We start from the raw sequence: 25,808 nt of genomic DNA on the forward strand, positions 1-25,808 counted from the left end.
GCTGCCATGTTGCATTTTTCATAATTTTATATTCCACATGAGATTGTGTGAAAATTGCGACAAGCCTGAGGCATCCCTCACACATCCAGAAATTTTAACCAGTGGCTGGAAACTACCTCCCCCACAGCCCAGGCAAAACTTTCAATCCCAACCCAGGAGGCAACAACAACATCATCACCTTTTTCCAGTGAAATAACCCAAGCCACAAACAGAATAGTTTATATGGGGAAGAAAGTTTTTTCCTGCATTTATAGCACTCCTTATAGATGCCTGGTCACTGTGGGGTGATACCTTAAGATGCAAGACGTTTGAGGTCTGATGACTTTTAAAAAGAAAATATTGTTGATTCTTTGGATGTGGGTGCGATTGCAATGCTGCATTTATTTCCGATCTCTATTTGAGCTCAGAAGTTGGTGTTAGGTTTTCCTTTCAACTGCTGCAGCCCTTGTGGTGATGATAGTCCATTGTAAGTATTAGGTAAAGAATTCTAGGATTTTTACCCAGCAGCAATGGTGGCACAGCGGTATAAGTTCAAGTTGGGATGGTGTGAGACTCAGAGGGGAACTTGGAGTTGAATATATTTGTATAACATGGATGCTGTGGTCATTCTTGGTGGTAGAGGACAAAGAGTTTAGAGGAGCTCTTAAAGTACTCTGGTGAGTTGCTGCTTTGCATCTATCGTACACACACAGCAGCTACCATCTGCTGATTCATACTTTCAGATACATACTTTTAATTGTATGGAAAATAGACGGTGGGTCTTTAGAGCATGTCCTTTGTACGATAGTACCCCCACCATGTATTCAAATGACATTAAGCCTGGCTTTGCATTTTACTTTACCTGTTCAGCCCAGGCTTCCTGTCCTCCCAACTTTTGGCAATGCTGTTTCTGGTCTAAGCTCAGTGGTAAACTAGTGGGACAAAGTATTTTTACAAGTGTTAAATATATATCTCATGGCAAAATCACATACTCAACATTGCAGGGCGCAGAAGAATTTGTTTCCGGATGTTGATTACAATATGTTAGTTCAACACTAAATGAATATATGCTCAGGGTGCAAAAATGGGAGATGCAGTAGGTCACATTTCTTTGAAGACTATTCCTGATAGCTGAACAGAAGGAGACAGCTTTTAACCTTACCTGCCAGTGTACACCAGAAAGATGGACCGTTAAAATTTCATGGATAACTTACTTGCCAGAAAACCACCTAGATTCGGGTATTCTGGGTGAGAAGTGGACTCTTCAAATGAAGTTGTCATGGCCTTACTGTACTGCACAGCTGGTAAGAAACTAAAAGGAGTCATTGGTTTATGCCAGGCTTAAATCTTTGGTTGGAGATTAGGCTAGTTGGAGGAGCAGGCCGCCCTCTCCAAGTGGTCTTATATGGAGACTTTTAGTCTGTCCGCCTTCTAGGTTTGGGGGGCTCCCCTCGCAGTGTGGGGGGGGGAGGAGAATGTCCTGTTCCTTATGAATTGTGCTCTGTTCTTGGTATTCGTCATGCAAAAGTGTACGCAGAAAACTACGCCTGGCATCTGTGAGATAATCCTGGTGCTCCTCTCTGTGTGGGACATTCTTTCTTCATCCAGGTGGGTGGGGTGTTAATATAGACTCTAATTCATCATAGTTAATCATATAGGGTTTCCCCTGTCTTGTCGGGAGGAGGAGGGTTATATCTTTCCCCGAGATACCCTGTTAATGGATGTCTTGACGATTCTTCTTCTCCTTGTTAGTGGAGTTTCCTTGATGGAAAATAGTTTAAGTTTTCCAGGGATGGGGAGCCTGATCAGTGCCTCAGATATGGCTGGAGAGGAGGGAGGTTTGTTGCGTTGTGAGCCTTGGCAAGGTATATGAATCCTTGGCTTACTCGTACATGAGAGCATACGTTGACATGCCACATCCTGTACCAACAGTGGTATCATGCTTTTCCCCGTTTTCCAAGCTATCCTTTCATTGCTTGGAGTCCTGGGATATTGAATTAGGCCCCATAGGGGATCCCATATATTGTGCAGTTCTGTCTTTGGTATCCAGGGGAGGACGCTGGGGCCATGTATCCTGTTATTCAGAGGTTCCCCACTCTTTTTTGCATCCTTTCTTTATCCGTGCGAGACATCGACTACAACGATTGCAATGATTGATAATTGGAATCATTTGTATGAATATCCGCTTGTCCTTTCTGTATGTTTATGTGGTATAATGGTTCCTTTGTATTACACTTTGGGAATTTGTTGTGCTTTGTGGCAAATGGAAAATGTCTATTAGAAATACTCTTAAAAACAAAAGGATGGCATGGATTTGAACTTCGACAAAACAGTTGACTTTGCCATGTTTAGTTTAATTATTGTGGTCATATAGGCAAGGCTTCATGTTTGGGCTTTCCTCAGTTGGCTTCTTGCAGAGGTAGGAATGCAAACAGTAATAGCTTCCCAAGCTTATAAATAGCAGCAAAGCTGCAATTAGCTTTGAAAGGAGGTGGTTAGGGTGTGTGTCTAATTTTGGAATCAGCACATTATGATATATTTTGAACTTTTTTGGCACGAGAATTTAGCGAAATTGAAAGCAAAAACCCTGAAGCTATATTTACAAAGGGAGCTTTTCCTGGGTTAATGCCCTGCCATTCTGGATTACCTTGGTGCAGTGAATATCAGCAAACAGGACACATTCCATTAAAGATAACCCCTTTGCGTTTTCCTCCCATTTAATTTATTTGCATAGTTGTCCCACTATGTATAATGCACTTTGTATAATCCCATCAAACGAGGTGATAATTTCAATTAAGGTATTTAGTTTATGAATCTTATTAGGATTATGTACTGAAAATTATGTAAGGACAATGACTTTTACATCAAAGCAAAATCTTGGGTGTACATGTTTCATAAATGCCTGTCTTAATTCCCTGAATGTTTTTTCTGATTGCAATAGTATCGAGGCAGAGTGAGGAGACACCAAATATTAACACATTTTGCTGAATGTTTTCAAACCTCGCCTATGACTTACTGTTGCTCAGTGTAGTGACTGGCTTGACCATGATGGGCAGAATATGGTAAGAGTTTTAACAACACCAGGTTAAAGTCCAACAGGTTTATTTGGTAGTAAATGCCATTAGCTTTTGGAGCGCTGCTCCTTCGTCAGATGGAGTGGATATCTGCGCTCAAACAGGGCACAGAGACACAAAATCAAGTTACAGAATACTGATTAGAATGCAAATCTCTACAGCCAACCAGATCTTAAAGATACAGACAATGTGAGTGGAGGGAGCATTAAGCACAGGTTAAAGAGATGTGTATTGTCTCCAGACAGGACAGCCAGTGAGATTCTGCAAGTCCAGGAGGCAAGCTGTGGGGGTTACTGATAGTGTGACATAAACCCAAGATCCCCGTTTAGGCCGTCCTCATGTGTGCGGAACTTGGCTATCAGCAACTCTGCGCTGTCGTGTGTCGTGAAGGCCGCCTTGGAGAACACTTACCCGAAGATCAGAGGCTGAATGCCCGTGACCGCTGACTGTTCTCTTCCTGTGGGGGAGCCCTTCAGCGGTCACGGGCATTCAGCCTCTGATCTTGGGGTAAACGTTCTCCAAGGCGGCCTTCACAACACACGACAGCGCAGAGTCGCTGAGCAGAAACTGATAGCCAAGTTCCGCACACATGAGGACGGCCTAAATCGGGATGTTCGATTTATGTCACACTATCAGTAACCCCCACAGCTTGCCTCCTGGACTTGCAGAATCTCACTGGCTGTCCTGTCTGGAGACAATACACATCTCTTTAACCTGTGCTTAATGCTCCCTCCACTCACATTGTCTGTATCTTTAAGACCTGGTTGGCTGTCGAGATTCGCATTCTAATCAGTCTTCTGTAACTTGATTTTGTGTCTCTGTATGCCCTGTTTGAGAGCAGATATGCACTCCATCTGACGAAGGAGCAGCGCTCCGAAAGCCACTGGCATTTGCTACCAAATAAACCTGTTGGACTTTAACCTGGTGTTGTTAAAACTCTTACTGTGTTTACCCCAGTCCAACGCCGGCGTCTCCACATCATGACTACCATCGGGCGGAATATGACCAGCCCTGTGGAGTCAGCTTTGGAGGCAGTGGCATCGAGAAATTTTCAAAATTAGGCCTCAGGCCGGCTCCCTGACATGTTTGCTGACACTGCACATTTTTGATGGAGGTTGGCTTAAAGCAGCAGAGGATACCTTCTTGGCAGCGGCAGGAAGCCAAATATGCCTTCACCTTGGGCTAAGTTTCAGATGTTGATTATATTTTCGTGCTTTTGGACGGGTCCCCTGCTAAGTCCAACGGCCTTTAGCAATTTAGAGGTGGCCTCACAATGGTGGACCAGATGGTCGCTAACGTCTCCTCATTGAATGAATCACCAGGTTACCAGAATGTAAAGGTCATAGCTATGACCATAATCATTCCTGATGAAGGTTTTCTCCACCACACCATTGGCTCTAAGCGCTGTAGGCCTTCCTTATTTTTAAAAAGTTTACCAGGCTTCTGAGAGCACCACTATTCTGAGGCACCCAGGTGCTCCCTTACCTGGTGCCCAGGTGATCCCATACCTGGTGCCCAGGTGCTCTCTCACCTGGCACTCTGGTGCTCCCTGACCTGGCGCCCAGGTGCTCCCTGACCTGGCGCCCAGTTGCTCCATGACCTGGCTAAGTGACACCCACCTCTCCCAGTGGGACTGACATCCGTCCTGTGCTGTGCACTCCTATTTGGCCTCCCATCTCAGGAACCCATGTGGCAACCTTAATTGGACGGCAAACCCGTAGATGACTTCTTAATTTGCCGTGTCCCATCGATTGAGCCGGAGAATGTACTGCAGAAGTAATTGGCCTTGCACCTGAAAATCTTTAATGCTGATAAAATTCTGCTGATGTGACCCATCTATTGCCATATTACAAACCTGACCCTGCCATGTGATTTATGTGCTAATTCACAAAAAGTTGCCAAAGTCCCAGAGGACCTTTGGTTGTTTCTCCCCCTTTTTGAGAGAGAGAGCTGACTGGTGGTGATTTAACCTGAGGGTCACCACATCTCAGGCGAGGGCAAGGTTGAGAAGGCGGGGCCTTTATGGATAACTTCAGCTGGTATGGGAATTGAATCTGCAGTGTTGGCATCACAAACTAGCTGTCCAGCTAAAACTTAAGCCTCTAATGAACTGATGGTCATTTTGTGGGATCTGCACGTAAATCGGCCAATTAAAGGGTTGGAAAGGAAAGTCAAGGCAATTTTTCTAATGTTACTGACACATCATTGAGACATTTTGCTTCCCAGCTTCTTACTGTACGTAAATAATTCAACCACTATCTGTATCCAGAGTAGATTTATGAGATCACCACGATGAAATTAGCAAGTAAGTTCAACCAAGCTCAAATGCCTTTCTCTTTTGGTTTTGAAGGACAATCAGATTTACTTCGACAGATGATTTGTGATTGAATTACCCATAGATGTCAACATCAATTTTTAAAATTCCCTGACTTCTCAACTATCCATTTCTCCCACTCCTTTAAAACAAGAGTTTAGTTATTTTCAAAAGGCATCTGAAGCAATCAAGCCCTGAATCTCGCATAGCTTAATATTGCCTCAATTTGATCTGTCGGATTAGCTCAAATTTCTGGCCCAGACTTTGTCAGTACATGAAAAAAATGGTGCTGTGTTATTTCTGATGTAGCATCACAAGCAAAGGACACTGATACTCCAAATCCAAGGTCGTGTAATCAGTATACCCGAGGTAAAGCTGATGAACATCGTTTGTTGAACACACACTGTTTTTGCTCGAATCAGCCAAAAAGGTACAATAAAAAGACATGAATATGGAATGCAATTAAATAGCTCACTAAAGTGGCCCTCACAGATTGTCAGCAGTGCAATTGAAAAAAATAAGTCAGAACTATAGGCATTTTGCTTGCTATAAAGTTTCTTTTCTCCCTTACATTTCTTTGCTTTTTTTTACATTCTGTACTTTTATATGTTGCTTTCTTTTTACCTTGTTTTTGGCTTTCCGCTTCATTCCTCCTTTATTTTGTTTGTCATTTTCTTAAGCCTTCTGTTTTGGTATTTAAGATTATTATTTTCTTGCCTTGATTTTGTGTTGCTTATGAACCTGATGAAACAGGAGTTTGCATTTAGAATGGCGATTGAGCTGTTTAGCCTGGGGTGCAGACTTCCTGGTGATATCTGCAGTTACCTTGGTGATGACTGTAGTCTACAGTGACAGTTTGTGGGAACTATCAAGGTTTTGTAACAAGTACATTGTCTGCTGGAGTAAGAGCAGCTTTGGATGAGATGGGAGAAAAGAAAATCTGTAGAACGGTTTGGGAGAGTGTATGACTGTTGAAAGAAACATTAACACTCAGGCAGGTAAGAAAGAGGTTGAGCTGCAGAGACAGAATGAAGGATCACCAGTGGGGACTTGGTGTAAGTCAGAAGCTGAAAGCAGAAAAGCACAAAAGCATTGAGATACGGGATCCTCTGAGGGAAGAACTACTACTGACAACTGTTACTTGGAATTTACCCCTTAGCAATGGCAGGGACATTAGGACGGTAAGAGTTTTAACAACACCAGGTTAAAGCCCAACAGGTTTATTTGGTAACAAATACCATTAACAATACCTGGTGTTGTTAAAACTCTTACTGTGTTCACCCCAGTCCAACGCTGGCATCTCCACATCACAGAGGGACATTAGGCACAGCTTTGGCCAGGTTAGTGGAGTGGATTTAGGCAAAAAGCAAGCTGCATTGCTCATTGGAGAATAAAAGAATTTGACCTGTGTTAATAGCTTCATTGATTCGGGAAGCAGTCATGTAATTTCCATGGGTAAATCAAAAGACTAGATACATAATGGAGGCAGAGATCACGTGATTTCCATACACCATTCACAAAATAATTATCTATGTGGAAGGTCATTCAGCCCACTAGTGACATCCTGCACCAGCCCCACTTCCTGTAGTATCCAGTTGTCTTTTCTCCTCCATTCCACAAATTGAACACGCTTGTGTGAGCAACGATCTCCTGCCATTTGTCCAAAAGTTATCTATTGTTAGTTTGAATATGTGTCTGATATTTCTACTTAGACAATTGAATATAAAGTAATCTTCAGCATTGACTCTATTGAGGCTATTAACAATCTTTTAAATATCTGTTGGATTATCTCTCAGTCACCTCCTTTCTTGTCTGAAAATCCAGCTTTTCTTCAGAGTTCAGGCACTGGGGATTAGCCTAGTCGCTCGTCTCTGCATTACCTCCAGCATTTGAATGTCTCTGCTATTTCTCCGTCATCCAAGTTAGATGTAATATTCAAGCTGTGGTCGACCCAGCTACAAATTATAACATTTGATCATTACCTCCTCTGACTTTTACTCTGCTATTTTGGCTGTGACTCAACATCTTATTGGCTTTGTTAAGTGCTGCTCGCTATTGGTTGGACATATTTGGCATAGAATCTGCTGGGACTCATCGGACTGTGAGCCAGATGCACACCATTGGTGAAGCAATTGTTTATTTTTCTTTCCTGTGTATAGCATGTTACACTTTTCTCATTAAATTTCATCTGCTGTTGTTGTCAATTTAGATATTTTATCCCAACTCATTCTGCCTCCTCTAGTTCCATTGTTTCTCCTGGCTTGGTTTCAGCTGCAAGCTGGAATGAGTTTACAACTCTAGACCATTTGTATGGTTTAGAAACATTAATAGTCCCAGCTCTAAGTCCCAGGGCACTGTAGTTACTATTCCTTCCGTTCCAACATAACTCCTCTAAAGAATATTTATTCATTGTTGGTTATCCATCATACATTCCCAGAATTTACTGCGAATCGCCATAACTTTCAATTTAGTTAACAGCTTTTCATTATGTTAACCCAACCATAAAGGTAAACCTCTCCCTCCTTGGACCGCTAACTTTTTGAGTGTTTTAAAAGTTACTTTGCTGTCTTTTTTTGTAGCTTTCAATTTCATTGAACCCTTTTTTGAAGTTCAGGAGCTCATTGGGACTGTAATTGTTTGCTTGGTTTGTCACTTCCTCAAGGGAATCAAGGTGCTGGTTAAACAGGGTTTTTCACCTTTTCAATCCAGGCTAACTGCTATTAACTAGGTTATTGTTCTGACGATCATCCTCAAGTTTATTCCCAAAAACCAATGCATCGCTCTGTTAAAGTTTAGTTCATTTTTTTATATTCATCCCATTGGAATACTTCCACTGCCTTTGCAGCTGGATTGGCGCAGAATAAGTTACTTCTTAACTCACTTTTACTACGTTTGTGAATCCTTTGAGCATCATGTTTACCCGCTCTGGAGTTTATTAGTTTTGAGAATGTATTTGTCCTGAATGTTGAACATTGTAACTGGGAATTCCCCTCGCGGGTTTCCCAGCTGATAACTTCCCTGAGAGGACAGCTGAAACCCTGTTTCCAGATCTATCCATACTTTCTGTCAATCTACTGCTGAAGTTGCAGCGGCCATTGGGAAAACCCCTAACGCTTCAAAGCAAATTCCCAGCGCATATCTTTACAGGCGCTCCACTAGCTTTTTACTGAGTGTTGTTCAACAACCTACCTGGTTTATTTTCATTGCCCCCCTCATTTTGCTGAATTATAAAGTTATGTCATTGACTTCTTCACTATTTCTTCACAGGGCAGGTTAGATTATCACTTTAGGTGCCCAATAATTGGTCACTTAAGAGCCCTAATTGAGGCAAGGATGGGCCCCAGACCTCACTTGTATCCCTTTAAAATTTCTGGCAGGTGAGGACGGGCAGGACCACGCTGGGAATGCCACTCAGAGAATTTTATTGGACCCCCTGCTTGCAAACCCACCAGCAAGGGCCCATAGCATTGATTCTAATTCACTGAGATTTTTCTAGTTTTTAATCAGGTTTATTAGCAACATTTAAGAGGCATCTGGATGGGTACATGAATAGGGAGGGAATAGAGGGATGCAGACCGAGAAAGGGCAGCAGGGTTTTTTTAGTTTAGATAGGGTATCATGATTGGCACGAGTATGGAGGGCCAAAGGGTCTGTTCCTGTGCTGTATTTTCTTTGTTCTTTGCTCTCTTCGATTGAAGTCACCCAGTAAAATTACTTTCCTGGTCATGCACACTGTTTTATCCTCAAAAGAGCAAATTGCCTCAATCTCTCGGAGGTAAGACATCCTGAATAGGTTAATCTGATGTCCAGAGGAAAATCTGAACTGAATCTATTTAATTATTTAGATTGAAAAGCGCTGGCTACTATAAGTTCAAGCAGGATGAGTGCATGGATTCTTGATGTGAGCAAAAACCCATCATTGGAGATCTCAGCTGGAATATCATCGGGGCCGCTGGCTTTGTTGTTTTTCATCTGTTTGATTGCTTGTTGCAGCTCTCCCGTCAATGGTGGATTCCACCACAGGGTCCTTGGGAATAATCTGAGGAGTATCACTTGCCACTGTGGGTTCACAGTTGAGGAGTTGGTTTGGATTGAGTTTAACAGGTGCAGACACAGTGGGCTGAAGGGCCTCTTTTTGTGCTGTAAAACTCTATGACTGGTTGTTGGAAATGTTCTTTCTAGCGTCGGCAGATAGCATTGTTATCCTTAAGAGGAAATGTTTCCATTTGACCTTGGTCTAGATAGCCCGGTGGCTTCAAAAAAAGCCAGCTCCCGTTTTCCAGTTTATTTTTTGGCCAAGTATTCTAGGAGAGGAAAAAGAAAACGCTTTAATGACCAGGAGAAGCTTGCTAACAGTTGTTCAAAATGACGACAACTTGTCCATTAAGGTGCATCAGGCTTTGAGCTCAAACATCTGGATAAATGGGGCAGAGCATCTGCAGAAGAGAAAAAAAAAGGAAGGGAACCCTACGCTCTGGATCCCACTACCTCGTGGGACAAGTTGCCCCATGTGTCCAAAAATCTGTGGGTCGAGAATCTACCCGTTCTGTCCCCTGAAGATCCATTATACAAACTAGCAAATCTGAATAGATGACAGGTGGGATTCTCCGGCCACACGCACCCCAAGACCAAAGAGTCCCACCTTACCTCAACAGACCTGTAAGTGGTCTGCAGAATTTTCTGTCTCACCTGCTACAATTCCTGTGGCGGGAGAAACGGGAGATTTTCAGCCAACATCTTTGAGGAAAGGTCGATAAATTTAAACAATAGAATTTGTCTTTGGATTGCGTTTAATGCTTGTAATTGTTTTGAGAAGATATCTATACTTGTGAACTTGACCTTTTTGAGGGAACTAGAATGAGCTGATGTTAATCTGTCCTTAACTTAAAAAGAGCAGAGTCAGAGAGAACAATGTAAAAGCCACTGAGACTTCCTGTGCTGGGGTATTCCTTTGTGAATCTGCTGCATCTCCACCTGATAAGTTGTTTTTAATTTGTTTGGGATGTAAACATCACTCGCAAGACCAGCATTTATTGCCCATCCCTAATTGTCCTTGAGAAGTTGGTAGTGAGTCACCTTCTTAAACCATTGCAAGTCCATGTGGTGTAGGTAGACCCAGTAAGAAGTTTAACAACACCAGGTTAAAGTCCAACAGGTTTATTTGGTAGAAAATGCCACTAGCTTTCGGAGCGCTGCTCCTTCGTCAGGTGAGCTTCTGGGTGGTAGAAGTCACACGTTTGGGAGGTGCTGTCGAAGGAGCCTTGGTGAGTTGCCTCAGTGCATCTTGTAGATGGTGCACACTGCTGTCACTGCATGTTATTGGTGGTGGAGAGAGTGAATGTTGAAGGTGGTGGATTGGATGCTGAACAAGCAGGCTGACTTGTCTTGGATGATGTCAAGCCTCTTGAGTGTTGTTGGAGCTGCACTCATCCAGGCAGGTGGAGAGTATTTCATTATCCTCCTGACTTGGGTCTTGTTGATGGTGGACAAGCTTTGAGGAATCCAACATCTTATTTGAATGATGGCATCATCATTTGTATGGCTAGATGCCCTTCTGGCTCATGATTAACCTTTTGCTGAACCATCCATTGGAAAACAGACAGAAAACAGGAGCTTAGCAGTAGGCTTGAGAGACCTGAAGCTACCCTCTTGGTTGTTGGCATCAAGAGCATTTGGCTGCTGCTGCCCTTGCACCCTTCCATATGCTCTGCACCATGGGTGTCTTGGCAGATTTATGCAGTCACTCTTCTGCTGCAACATTCAGTACTTATACTAAATGCCAATTGAGACAGAAGGCTGGGAACCCTCCCAGCCGAGAATATGTGGGGGAATTCCAGGGAATTTGCGGGACCCAGAAGCCCAGAGCTTCTGGTCTCTGGTTGGTTGTACCCTGGAGATAGCCCAGAAAATGCATTGGGGAAGGTCCCCATGCACTGTCTACATGAGATTGCCCGGGAAGTTTCAACTTCTGTTGGACAATTCCCTTGCATCTGGAAGCCTTCAAAACTCTGAGTTAGAGTCAGAGACTTCAGATGGTTCCGACTCATTGAACAGAAAAGTTGAAAGGATTAAAACCCTTGCTAATTCCTGGGTAATATACGACTGACCCTCCAATTTCCCACTGGACCCCATTCGACTACCCCCTCACTTACTGAACCAACAACTGCCCCAACCAACCCACGATCACTCCAGCCTGCCAACCACCTGATTTCTCACCATCCCAACTCATCCCCATCTATCCAGCCCGGACTACCCACCCCCCTGCCACCTGCCTAGCCCCCACACTCTGAGTACTCCCCCACTCCCTACCAGCCCAACCGCAACCACCCAACTACCCACCCCATGACCACCTGACTATCACTCGACTGACCACCTGACCATCCAACTACCCCCAGCCCTCAACTAACCACAACCTCCCATCCATCTGGTTGCCATCCTTACTATGCCCCCATAGTCCACCCCAGTCCCTTGACCACCCTCATGACCCTGATTATCCCCACCCCCTGTCTGAACCCCACCTCCCCACCCTGACTACCACCCACTCCTAACTACCCCCACCTATTACCAACCACTACCCTGACCCCACCCCCGCAACCCCAATAAGTGGCCTTATCTTTGACTATTTCCCAGATGAATCATTCTGAACTTTAAGAATGGTTTTGGAGCCATCATTCCAATGCCTTGCTGAAATAGTGACTTAGCTGTAGCCTCTTGTCCCACCTATTGTATCATTAAGATGAGTGAAGCATCTCTCAGCCAGAAAGAAATTTGGTAATGAGCAACTTATAAAGTAATTTATAATCCATTTGGAAAATGCATTAGATTAAGACTTTATGTCACCTCCTAGTTTGGGAGTTCCTTGAATAACTCAGAACTTTAAAATTTATTGTTAATCAATTATTATTTTCATGAGCCACACTCGTGTCTGAATGTATTTGTAACGTCAGTTACGTAAAATACAGACAGATTAAGACAGAGGCAAATACCAAGTGCAGTTTGAGTAAGGATGGGAGAGAAAAACTTATAATTGACCTGTAAAGACCCACGGCAATGGCCTTAAGAAGTGTGAGGGTCTGGAAGTTTGTGGCATTTCACTCCAGTGTGTCAGCTGCTGGTTTTAGAGAGTGAAATACATGAAGACAATACACAATGGGGGAGCTTTTCCTGGATCTCTGTCCAAGTGCAGCAAAGCCCCTCAGCACCACAATTAACAGAGAGCTGCATGTGCTGCCAACATGGTGCATGCTCAGTTGTACTGTTTTATTCCGTGACAACGGAGATCAGAATTCGTATCACTGATACTTAGATAATGAAAAGAATAATGAATATAGTGTGTACTTAAATTAAAACAATAGTTGTCATCCATCTGGCAAATCTCTGTAATTCCATAATTTTCTCGATATTAAAGCATCAATATACTTTCATATGGAACAATTCAAAAACATATGCAGATCAGCTTGAAAGCCTTCAGGCGTTGAATATAAATATAAGCTTAAAATTTTGCATATCACTATAGGTTATTTGTAAAGTTCATACATAACCAGATGGTAAAGAATTTAATGTAATGCGGAGACATATAAAAGCATCTATAAATACAGGTTCTTAGTGATTTGAATACAATTATAATGTTTGTATTCAAATTGTATAGTTTAGAAAACCTCCACAGAAGCTTTTATTGAAAAGACGAGCTTTGCAGGCACTTTGGCTCCAGCCAATGAAATCATTGGTTTTCATAGTGTATCGGCGGCCATCTTACATGGCCATCTTGCATTGCAGGAGACACAGTTTTATTGGAGAAAAACAGGGGCAGGTCAGTGCGTAGACTTGCAAAGGAAGCCACCTGATTCTCCCTCCATTTCAGTTAATAGAAAGAAAGTGAAGTGAACTGCTTTACGTGCGTGTGCATTTTTTGATATTCACTGCACCCAACTGATCCAGTTATCCTGAACACAGACGCAAAAAAATCTCCCCCTATTGCTCCAGTAAATTAAGTATTTATATAATAAAATTCTTCACTCCTTCAAGAAAATTACTTACTTGGCATTTATCCAGAGGGACTCGGGCCAATCCTCTGATTGCCGAGCTGACTCTCATTCGTGTGGAATGTGTAAGCATAGGCAAAGATCATTGCACGATCTTTGAATTACCTGATTTACTCCGAGCCTCTTTTTTCCCCTCAGGACATTAGTTCAATCTTAAAATATTCTTGCATGAAATGTGCTAGAGCTTAATTAAGGGCCTGGAAATAATGCAAATATGGATAAAGCCCTCCGTGGCAAGGTTTTCTGTTTTCCTTTCCTGGAATTCTCTATGTGTTGAAGTAACCTGTGCGAATTGGGTGATGAATGAGAGGTCCTCTCTGGCCTTCAGAAGATGACTTCTTTTGGATGTGCTGGGACTTTTCATCCCAAGATTTACATTGCTGTAGTTTTGCTCTGTGTTGTCGCCCAATTTAACCACTCCCAGTGTATGCAATTTTGGAATTTCTTGAGAGTCAAATTTTAGAATGTAGATTTCTGGCACTGGAAGTAGATGTGAAATATGAGGACCTGAGGAGAGATGAGAGGCAGCTGTTTCACACCTGAGGTGAACTGCCTGCACATGGTCTTACCAAATACAGCTTTAATCCGCATATCCAGGAACAGCTACCTGGAATGCCTGAGAAAATCAACCTTTGCAGTTGCCAATTCACCAGGGAAGCAGTGACAGTATTATGTCATATCTTTACACCTTAGCTGCAGACAAGATTAACCACAAGGACAGTTCTACCAGTGGATGTAAAGGTAACTGCGGCTGTGATTTTAATGCCTTCAGTTCATTTCAAGCTAGCGCAGGGACTGTATGTCAAATGAATCACAGTGCACTGGTGCATACAATAGAGCTGATAGGTGTGTTGTCCATCAAAGCTAACTCATTACTGTTTTCTCACATAAAGCAAGCAACAGCATGAAAGGGACTGCATTTTTTTCTTATGCCAGTATTCCACAAATTGTATTTTTTTTCTTTGTTCTTTCATGGGATGTGGGCATCACTGGCAAATCCAGCATTTATTGCCCATCCCTGAGGGCAGTTCTTAAGAGTCATTGCTTTGGGTCTGGATTCAAATGTCTGCCAGACCAGGTAAGGACGATAGATTTCCTCCCCTAAAGGACATTAGTGAACCAGATGGGTTTTTACAACAATCAACAATGGATGGTCAAATTAGACTTTTAATTCCAGATTTTTTTTATTGAATTCAAATTTCACCATCTGCAATGGCAGGATTCAAACCTGGGTCCCCAGAGCATTATCCTGGGTTTCTGGATTACGAGTCAAATCCATTGAGCCACCACCTCCCCGTATTGTAGACATCGTTAATAGCACTCATGCCCAAACAGACTCCTGCACTGAATGGCAATGTTTTCAAGGGCTCAAGGGAAATCCATTGGGTGAGTTTTCAGATGGACCATGACCAACTGCACGATATAACAGACATTAAAGTCTATTTCCCTTGCAAAAGTTGTGATACATTCATTTTAATGCATTCATAAGATGTAGGAGCAAACATAGGCCATATGGCCTATCGAGTGAAGGTGCACAGTTTCAAGATAAATTTACTAGAATAACAATAAAACTGTACATTTATATGGTGCCTTTAACATAGAAAAATTGCCCCAAAATGCATCACAGAAGCATAAAGAAAAATCAAAGAGCAAACCAGAGAAAGGGATATCAGGATGAGCTGGCCAAATGGTTGATAAAATGATGGATTCTAAAGGTAAAGAAGAGGAAAGAAAAGTGGAAAAACAGAGAGTTTTAAGGAAGGAATCCCGGAGCATGTACCACACCCTATGATTCCAATGGTGGGCAAAGGCAATGTACAAGATCAGAGTCAGAGGAATGCAAATGCTGGTGGGTGGAGACATTCTGGGCTGGAGGAGAGTTAAGGAGGAGCAAGGCCAGAAAGGAATTTAATCACCAGAATAATTTTAAATTGAATGTGTTTGGGACCTAAGAGCTAATGTTTGTCAGAATGAGAGTAGTGATGGATAAATGGGACTTGGTTTAGATGAGCCTCCAAAGGTCAGCCAGGACATCATTGGTATAGTTTGGTCTGGAGGAGACAAAGATATTGAAGAGAGTTTCAGCTCCATTTGGACTGAGGTGGGCTAGGTTCATCATAGCAATCGACACCTGGAATGGACAGTCAGGTAATCTTCAGGGAATAAGGACAGACCAAGGATTGTACCAATAGCCAGTAAAGCACAGTGGACTCAGAATAGAACAGGGATATGTCTTTGCCCAATAAAATATCAGGCGATCAAGACCAACCAGTGGAGGCACAAAACCTTGGGATTATTTCAGAAAACATTAGGTGTATGCTGCAGTGGGTCAGCGTAGGGTTTTTGTCCAGACGATTGAGATGGGACAAACGGCTTTCCTCATCTGTCATTATCTTTAGATATTGAGGATACATATTAACTCTGGATCATAACTATGTTTTAAGAAGGCCTACAATATGAAGTGAATAGTGATATCTTAAGTTACATGTGGCCAAACCAAGCTTCAGCTTCCTGAAAATCTGGTAATATACTACAGCCTAAGTCCACTATGGTAGCAAAGAATTAACTAATCTCCTGCAGGTTACACAATGTGACTGCACAGAGAGGCCTTCTGAAGGAGCAGGTGGTCAGGGAGAAGATGAAGCTAGCAGCAAAGCTGGGAACTGTTGTTATGTAGGTGAACAACTTAAGAGTTGTTAACTTGTAAAAAAAACATTCAGCCCAATATATGCCAACTCGGTTCTACCCCTGAGAGAAAAAACAGCATATTCATAATTCATCAGGCAGTGGAGGGATCTGGGCTTGATGCCAATTCAGGAGAGAGATAAAAATGATTTTGGCAGGCCCCAAAAGAGGCAGGTTGACATGGATGAATGGAAGGCCTTATCTTATTTCTATTTCCTTGTGTTCTCAGACTGTAAGTTGGATATGAAAGCACCCTATGTTACACTTCAAAGTGTGCAAGCAAAAGTGGAAAATCAGGTATCCATTTTCCAAATGGAATTCCAGATCTCACCAGTGTTAATTTAAATCTATATTTTGTCATTTTCACAAAATATTGCGAGCAATTTTTGGCAGCGATTCTGCATTGATATATTATTAAAAATACATTATATCAGCACTTTAAAAAATACTTACTGTCATTTTTAGAAGGTTGGAATGTAATTTTAGAAAAAATCAATGAGAGCTTAGAGAGCTACTAAAGTCTAAAGACCAGGTACATACAGTTCCTTGTTTGCACTGTACGTACAGCTGTGATGCTGTGTTTCTCTTGGCTGCAATCCAGGCAATAGGTAGAACTCAATCAGTATTACAAAGTACAGAGCAGGAAATGGAGGGTGAGTTTTCCAGTATACAACACTGCTTTGTGTATTAGAAACCTTGTGAATTTTCAATGCTGACTGAAAGTACTTTCTCCGCAGCAATGATACTTTCAATTATACATCATTGAATAAGTGCTGAGCTGTTTCTTTAATTCTTTTACTGTATTCTGTTATTCTATAGATGTTGAGGAGAAAATATCACTCATGGAAATTAAGGTGAATTTATCTCAATTTCAAGGATCTTAGACAACGAATAAACCCCTCAGTTTTATTAATACAACAGCCCTGTAGAAATCGAACCATGATTTAATAAAGAAAGCAAAGGAGAGATGCAGAAATTGATCCAAGTTATGTTTCAGTAATGAATGAAAGCCTTCTTGCTGATGGATTGGATATGGTGCAGGAAGTTGATCATTGAGGTTTAGTGTAAGGTTTCACACCACTGGGAAACTGGTGAGGTTGTTGGAATCAAGGCTAGAGGTGTATGGGTGTTTAGGGGAGCCAAATAGGATAGTATCAGTTTAACCAACATTTAGCTGGAGGATGTTACGTCTCACCCAGCTTCTAATGTGAAGCAATCAGGAGGAAACAGTAGTGATGTTTTAGGAGTTGATAGAACGGGCAAAGAGGTTTTGAGAAGAATCATTCACGTACATGTAGAAGTTGATATTGTGTTTTTAGCTAACATTTCCATGGGCGAGCACATCAATGATGAAGAGAAATGATAAAGCTCTGAAGTAAACCACATGTGACCATGTGGACATGGGAAGAGATGTTTTTGGAGAAAGATAAGGGTGGATTACAGAATCAACCTTATTGTTAGAGAAAATGCTGGAAAATCTCAGCAGGTCTGGCAGCATTTGTAAGGAGAGAAAAGAGCTGACGTTTCAAGTCCAGACGACCCTTTGTGGAAGGAAGGAAGCTGCCAACACAGGTTGTTATTTATTATTTTGCTCATTGAGATCACTCTGTTTTTCTGAAGTGGAAGCTTGATTTGAGGAGATAATGGAATAATCGAAAAGGGAGGAGTATAATTTCAAGGTCTCCACAAATTCCAGGATTCTACAAAAGAAATGAGTGGTTAGAGAGAAATGCAGTGGGAGGAGTAGCTCACGAATCTTGTGTTTCCAGAAAGAATGTAGCCCCCGCATTCGGATTTCCACTCCCTTACAAACATATCTCCCCTGTGGCTACGCAGGATCAGTGAATTTATCATCCATGGTACAATTTGGAGTGACACCTTGGAGAAGCATACTAAAATAATGTCACTATTATTATTATATAATAAGTGAGAAAATGAGGAATTACCAAGCATTACCAAAATGAGTAACATTCAAACATAGAAAATGGGAACAGGAGTAGGCCATTTGGCACTTTGAGCCTGCCGTGCCATTCAATATGATCATGGCTGATCCTCTATCTCAACACCATACTCCCATGCTCTCCTCATACCCCCTAAACAATACTATTGTGGAAATGGTGAATCCCACAATATTTTGTGAGTCAGTTTGCTCCAAACCTAGATGTTATTATTTCATAAAGTGAACACAATAACACAAGATATAGGAGCAGTAGTAAGCCGTTTGGCACCAAGCTTGCCCCAACCTTTGGCTCCTTCTCAAACAAAAGTCTGTCTAACCTGGAACAATGATGTGGAGATGCTGGAACAAAGCAGGGTCATATTTGATTTGAAACATTAACTCTGCCTGTCTCTCTGTACAGATGCTGCCAGACCTGCTGAGTTTCCCAGCAATTTCTGTTTCATCAGGCAATCACTTATGGACAATTCATAGTTAAATGTCCATGACAACTGATACCTGTTCACTAAATTGCAGTTTCTTTTACAGTTTTCCAAGTTGTCAGTTAAATTTAAATTTTAAACTAAATTTCAGCGTAAGATATACTCACCAGAGAATTCCCACTCTCACCAAGTTCCAACTTTTGCACTCCATATATCCTGTACTCCTTTTACAACCAGCCTGTGCATTAGCAAATTTTATTTACTTTGAATGTTCTCTTCTGTGGTGTCTCCCACTGTCACAATGTGAACACACACAAGTTGGACAAGCTAGGCTAGGACATATATTTGCACCTCTAATACGTGGCTCTAAACATTACTGCTCTGACTATAGGGGTTTAGTTTTAGCTGCCAGGAACAAGGAAAAGTGAGCAGTCAGGAAAGGTTTAAGGTTTCTTTGTGGGATATAGAGGAAGAGAGCTCTTCCTGACCCACATGGAAACCTGTAAAAACAATTATATAAAATATGCCGCCTGGGCCTCTTCTGGCCCTAAATGCAGTCACTTATATTTTCCATCTCTCTTGTCTTGCTTCTTCCCCAAAATACAATCACTCACAACTGGGAGACCCTTTCATTGGCATATAACAGCTCTACAAGTGACCAATCTTTATGTGAACCTGAATATTGAGTGTAGGGGGCAGTTTGGAGGAATCTCAAAGGAGCTTGATGCTGGTCATACCTAATATTTACAGACACTTACCAGCAATCGGTAAATGGTGAACGAAAGACTTTTGGGTCTCTCTGAGGTCAGTTACATTGTCCTCATTAGCACATGAGTGGGATCAGCTAATTCAGCAAGGTCTTTCCTACTCAGCACCACTGGAGACAATTAACTTGCCCACTGATCCACAACTCATCCATTTTAAATTGAGGAAGTAAAGAGGTGTGGATGTAAATTTTATGGTTATTAGTTCATTTGGACCTTCCATACCATAAGAATTCTGAGACTTTATTCACTTGTACACTCTGTCTTAAAGGGTAACTTTTTAAAAATTAATTTTATGAGACACGAACATCGCATTTATAGCCCATCCCTAATTACCCTCCATTTCAAAGGGCATTTGAGAGTCAACCACATTGCTGTGGATTTGGAGTCACATGCAGGTCAGACCAGGCAAGGACAGCAGATTTCCTTCCCTGAAGGACAATAGTGAACCAGATGGTTTTTTTCAACAATTGACAATAGTATCATGGTCATCATTAGATTTTTAAATCCAGATTTTTATTTAATTCAGACTTCACCATCTGACATGGTAGGATTTCAACCCAGGTCCCCAAGTTTTGCTCTAGGTCTGCAGATTACTAGTCCAGTGACAGTACCTCTGTGCCACTGCCCCTAACTAGAAGCACAACCCTTGTGGATAGATGAGTGTCACCAACAGGCCTTGTGTCAGTTTTGGTTAAGTGGTAACTTTCTTATCTTTGAGTCATAAGGCAGTGGCTTCAAGTCCTGTTCCAGGAATAATCCAGGCTGGTAATTTAGTGCAGTTCTGAGAGAGTATTTACTGCATTCTCAGAGCCACTATCCGACAAATGAGACTTTAAACCACAGCCTCATCTGTGAGCTCTGATCAATGCAAAATATGCCACAGCACCATTCAAGAAAAATTGGGGGATTTCTGTCAAGGAGGGCCTAACCAACATTCTTCCCTTAACCAACACCAGCACTTTAACTGCTTTTGCAAATCACCTGCCAAAGATGCAGACAGTAACGAGACCTCAAAAGTAATTGCTCGGCTTTGGGGATGTCCCAAGGATGCTTAAGGTGTTGTATAAATCAGAGATGGGATGTGTTCCTGAGAAGAGAAAGGATTGGGGGTCATGCATAAAAGAAAGCATTCAATTTAGAACCCATTTATACTTCAGTTATCTTCTCTGGCAACGCACTCCGCAACTCCAGACCGTTTTCATGAGTGCTCATTGAGTTTTGTTAATGTTTGTGGAAGAAATGGTGCTACGAGGGCTGTTTATCATTTCAATTGCAACGTTATGGTGTATTTTGACAAATCAATGCAATTCATTTTTGTAAAAAGAGAAAGAACCTTTTTTCCAAATTCATGATGATGGATTCTTTAAGAGGGTGCTAAACACAAATGGCCCGAATGTTTTATATTCCTCTGTTAAGTGTCTCCTGGAACATAATTGAATGCCCTCCTCTGTGACGTGTTTGCTGGCAGGGGGACTTTTAATCAGGCTGGTGGGAACACCTCAGCGTTCCTGTCAATGCCCCAATTGAGTAAATGAAAAGGAAGCCCATGGACTGCATATCTATCCTGTCACCAATTGGGGCCCTTAAGTGGACAATTAATGTCCATTTGAGGGTTGCATCCTGCCGCTGCTAGACCCAGTGGCTGATTGGGGATGTGTCATATGTGAAGCCTGGGCTGTTTGCTTGCTGGCATCTGGAGCGGGGTGGGGTGGGAGGTGGTGGGTGGGTGCTTATTGAGGGACCCGGGATCGGGAAGGAGGTGGCCCACTCAGAGGCAGGCCTCTGCTCTTGCTGACAACCCACCTCCCCCTGCTCCTTGGGCCCCTATCACTCATCTCTGATTGGGTCCATGGCGACCCTGGGCCTCAGGTGGATGTGGAACCAGCAACAGCCACTATCTACCCCGTGCTAATGCTGAGAAAGCCCCACCACTGCCCAGTTAAGTGCCTCGCTGGCACCTAATGCAGCCAACCTTCCTGAAAAAGAGGCGCTGTGAGGCATTTGGGACAGCTGGGTTGCCTTGACAACGGGACTGTGAGAAAGTGCTGTCATTGTGAATACACAATTCTACCACATTACTGCAGCTGAAAAGGTTGATTTTCCCCGTCTATCAATCCTGCTGTGTAAGAGACCACTTGAAAGTCTTGGAGGAGCATATGCTGACTTCTCGGGTGAAATGATTAAAAAAGAGGAGAGGAGAAGAAATATTTTTTGAAATGGTTGGGAATGCACACCACCAGCCTTATTCCCATATTAACAATGAAGCTAATACCATAGATATAAGGCTTATTAGGGAACCAGGAGTCCTCAATTATGCAAGTCACTCATTTTTTCTTTGGAAAATTATAGTTATGCAAAATGCCTGCTGTTCATCTCCCACCTGGAGAAGCACATAACATTTCAAAAAGATGTAGAAGTAAAGGCAAACAGTCTATAATCCAGTGATACAGTCCTAGCCTTATTGTGTGTCTTTTGTTGATGTCTAATATATTGGGTGATAGAATTCTATAGAGTCATGAATGTTTTTTCACTTCTTTAGGATCTGAAGAAAACACCACATCAAAGCAGGAGTCAGTAAAAATAGAGGTAATACCCCTTCTTTCATCTTATATATAACGTAAACTCATATGTATATACAGGGTAGTGAGTGTCCTTGGAACACTGGTTCCGATTGCATGATGTTTTAACACAATAGGTTTTTTTTACATGTCAGAATGTTTATGTAACTTCCTTCCTATTAAATGATGTAATGTAATGGATGATTCCAGGCAGAGTAGAAGAGAACGGGCCAACGGTCCATTTTGCAAAACAACATCCCATTATCTACAAAATAACAGTTTGCTAGAACTGCAGTCAAATGAAGCAGTATAATCTCTGGATTCATATCATAAACCTGAAAAGCTTGAAGGTTTATAACATTGTCTTCATCTCCATTGTTCATTCAGGCATGTGTAATGTACACTTCAATAAAATCAGCTTGGTAATTTTCACTTTATGTCAGGGCACGTGTCAGAACAAACTTTTTTTAAAAGATCTGGACATCATTCATCCATTTTTGTTAATCAGAGATGTGAAATACACCATCATTCTTTCAGCAACAATCGATTCATGTGTAGCTTCTGTCTGAAACCATCATAATTGTTATGACCGGGATGGGAAGGGTGCACGGTTAATCCAGCTCCCACTCCTCCACAGAGCACACTGTTAGCATAAGTGTTTAATTCATTCACCAAAATATCAATTATTTACCTTGCTACCATTAGACCCAGAATAAAAGAGACTTCACCTAGGCTTCTTTCAATAAATTCAGAATGATTGTTTTATTATAGAACAAAATGGGGGCGATTCGTCCAGCTCCCTACGCTGCTTTAGGAGCACAGCGGGCGGGGAGACTGAAGCGGAGGATGTTTAGCAGGCTCTCCGCTGGGCACCACGGTGTCAGCGAGTCTCCGAGTGCTAGATTTCCAGCACCGTCACCTCCAAGGCAGAAATCGGTGCCGAAATCTCAGGGTCTGTGAGCCTCACGCCGTCCCCCCGCGCCCCGAGTACACACACAAACAAATGTCAAACTGGGTGTCACTGCAGAGATTGGCAGTTAAAGAAGACTTTATGGATGGTATAATGGGTTTTGACATCGTCAATGGCATGCTCCGTCATGTGGAGGATGATTGCTAGTCCCAGTAGATGTCTGCAGGTTCTCACCAAGGGAGCTTTGGCATGGAGGAGAATAAAACTGGATCAATCTTTGGGCTCTTCCTCTCGTCTCAGCCTCTTTGGTTTCAAAATGCGGACAAGTTCTGTGGAGATGAGGATTCCTAGGTGGATACTGATAACCCCACTGTATTTCAGCCAAGGCAAGGAGAGCACAAGTTGGGTAGTTTTTCCCCTTCTCAGTTCATTCCCAACCGAGTTTTCTTGAACTGTGCTTTATATTGTTTTAAAAGATTAGTCCCTGGCACAAAAAGCAATATTTAATAGGCATTCTCCTCTCTTTAAACCTTCAGGCAACAAAAGTTAGTACATCAACAGAGGAATGGGTGGTGTAGTGGTAATGTCACTGCCCTCGACCACCCAGGGGGCCTCAATGGCCTCCGGTCCCACCAGCCAGGCCAACACCTACCGGGGATCATATGTAATCCTCACCGGTGAGGGCCTCCACCGGCGACACTGTTCAGACAAGTGAGCCTGGACAATTCCATCCTGGGCGCACTAATCATATAGAAATTAGGTTTAAATCAGAGATGTGAAATATACATGATGGACGTGAGGCTGATCAACACTGGCTTCACAGTGCCGGTCGTGAGAAGCGAGAAACAGGGCACAAACCTGCTTTTTCGCCTCTCTCGCGATCTTACCGACTCACCACATCGATCGACCGGTGGTACGAACCAGTGAGATCGGCCCCATAGAGTGAAGGAAGGCTGACACTTCACTGATAAACTACATACTCGGGGGGGGGGGGGGGGGGATTCTCTGTTTCTCACGGCAGGAGGCAACGCGCTATTTCCTGAGGATCCCGCCGCTGTCAATGGGAAGGTACCCCTCGCCGCCGGGAAACCTGCAGTGGGGTGCGTCGTCAGTGGAACCAGAAGATCCCGCGGTGTGAACAGCCAGAAAATTGCAGCCACTGCCTCCTACTCGTTATTTTTTCAAGGGCCCATTTGTAGTTGGATCAGAATGTGCAGAATATAGCCAAGAAGACTGAACATTGAACATACTACTCACATGTTTAATTGACCAACTGAAATCTTAATCTTGCCACCGACTTCATTTTCTAAAAGAAACAGTGAAATCCTCAACTCCTTGTGCTCAGATATGATTCTTGGAAGAGGTTCTAACTTTATTTTTAGTTTGTTTGCCAGTGCTCAGGAAAATCTGAAATGCTCAATGTTAAGTTGATCTTTCTCTACACCCTCGCTATGACTGTAACACTACATTCTGCACTCTCTCGTTTCCTTCTCTATGAACGGTATGCTTTGTCTGTATAGCATGCAAGAAACAATATTTTTCACTGTAAATACATGTGACAATAATAAATCAAATCAAAAAATTCAATGAAATGCCCAAGCCAAAGATAGCCAAAGATACTTTTCGCAGTAGCCAATATTTTGTATAAATCTTCATAAAGCGTTCTTGACTGTAGTTTGATATGAACTTTCACCTCCATCCAGTTTCATCTCCATCCAGCAGGAAGCTAGCTGCCGGTAGCACCCAGAGCTGCCTACTCTCACTCAGTAATCGTTCATTTAGAAGTTAGAGGTGAATAAAAGATGAATTATTGATTAATGTTTTCTAATATTGTCAACAACATCCATCTTTTTGAACAGGGGACGAGGGGGCGACGTCGTGGCCAGTCAGGGTGGGAGAGCAGCCTGCGTCAGCGACCTATGCAGCGAATAACTTTCCAGGCTGGCGATCCCTATTATATCAGCAAAAGGAAGAGAGATGAGTGGCTTGCAAAATGGAAGAAGGAGGTGAGTTGTCATTTTGAATAAAACTGGAGGACAGCAGCAGAGATCTGAACCCTTTTAAAAATGCAGTTATATTTAAATAAAGGATGAAAATCACAATCTGAAATTTGCACTTGTTTTCAGATAGGCTGACAATCTTCACATCTCCTGTGCTTACATGTCAAGTCGTAAAAAAATCAGGATTTACAACACAGTGACATAACCAAGGGGGTTCAAATACATCAAAAATTCCCTCTGACAAGATGCCTTATTGATATATTTTAATTCCCTCCTTCTAACTGCTTTTTAAATGATTCTGTACAGTTTTACTGAATTCTGGTGTCAATGCAGAATTTCCCTGTATTCTAATGCAGTGGAAAAGGGTGGTGTTACTGAGTATCAATTGCAAGTATTTTGGGACACATAATTGGAGGTATACTGATCACCTGACTGTTAGAAGGATACTACAAGGTTCTTAACAGCTGTGGTAGTCATTTGGTTGACTATATTTTGTGACTCCACAATGATGTAATCTGGTGCAAATCTGGCTAAAGTCCAAACTTCAAATGAATTCAGGAGTACGTGTCCGTTAATGCTCGTTACTCGCAGATTTACTTTACTCGAAGATGATGTCGGCATTTTGTGGGTGACCTTCAAGAATGGTTTCACATTCCATTGAAGATCTTTCTTATAACTGTAGAAGGCAAGTGGAGGAGGGAAGGAATAGCACCGGATACATAGCTTTTAATCTGGATTTTCTACCTTAGACCTTTGTACTTGAGCTTTAATTCTTTGTAAACCCGACATAAATCTGAGTGGCAGTACAGCAACATGAACTTGAATCTGTGGGGTTGCTGTGGCTTAGTCCTGTTAATGCTACACAGGTTATTGCATTGTCCTGGTACAATTCTGTATAAATAATTTCCGATTTGAAAGTAAGGGACAAAAAAACGGGGAACTCTTTCCAGTAATTTGGCAGCAAAGTGAAGCTTGTTTTCATAGTTCCAGTTTGTAGGTGTGACAGAATATGGAAAGAAATAGTCACCTGTAACTAAAATTACTCAGGAACTAGGGTAATTGCCCTGGAACTATTTAGAATAGCACGCAACTTGATGCTG

The 25,808-nt window shown here is 42.3% G+C and overlaps 1 protein-coding gene across 13 annotated transcripts in view; it reads left to right on the plus strand.

Annotated features, from left to right (window-relative positions):
* Nucleotides 1-25,808, plus strand: part of dnmt3aa (DNA (cytosine-5-)-methyltransferase 3 alpha a) — a 516,733-nt gene that overhangs the window by 257,757 nt on the left and 233,168 nt on the right. For all 13 annotated transcript variants that reach the window (XR_013497772.1, XR_013497773.1, XM_078213021.1 and 10 more), the window contains 2 exons: nt 21,780-21,826; nt 24,568-24,714. Coding sequence is in view for 11 of the 13 variants with exons in the window: in XM_078213021.1 (XP_078069147.1) it covers nt 21,780-21,826; nt 24,568-24,714 (194 nt within the window). In the remaining 2 variants the exon portion in view is untranslated. The remainder of the gene's footprint in view (nt 1-21,779; nt 21,827-24,567; nt 24,715-25,808) is intronic.

This window comes from Mustelus asterias, chromosome 5 (assembly GCF_964213995.1).
Source record: "Mustelus asterias chromosome 5, sMusAst1.hap1.1, whole genome shotgun sequence".
Classification (NCBI taxonomy): Eukaryota; Metazoa; Chordata; class Chondrichthyes; order Carcharhiniformes; family Triakidae; genus Mustelus; species Mustelus asterias.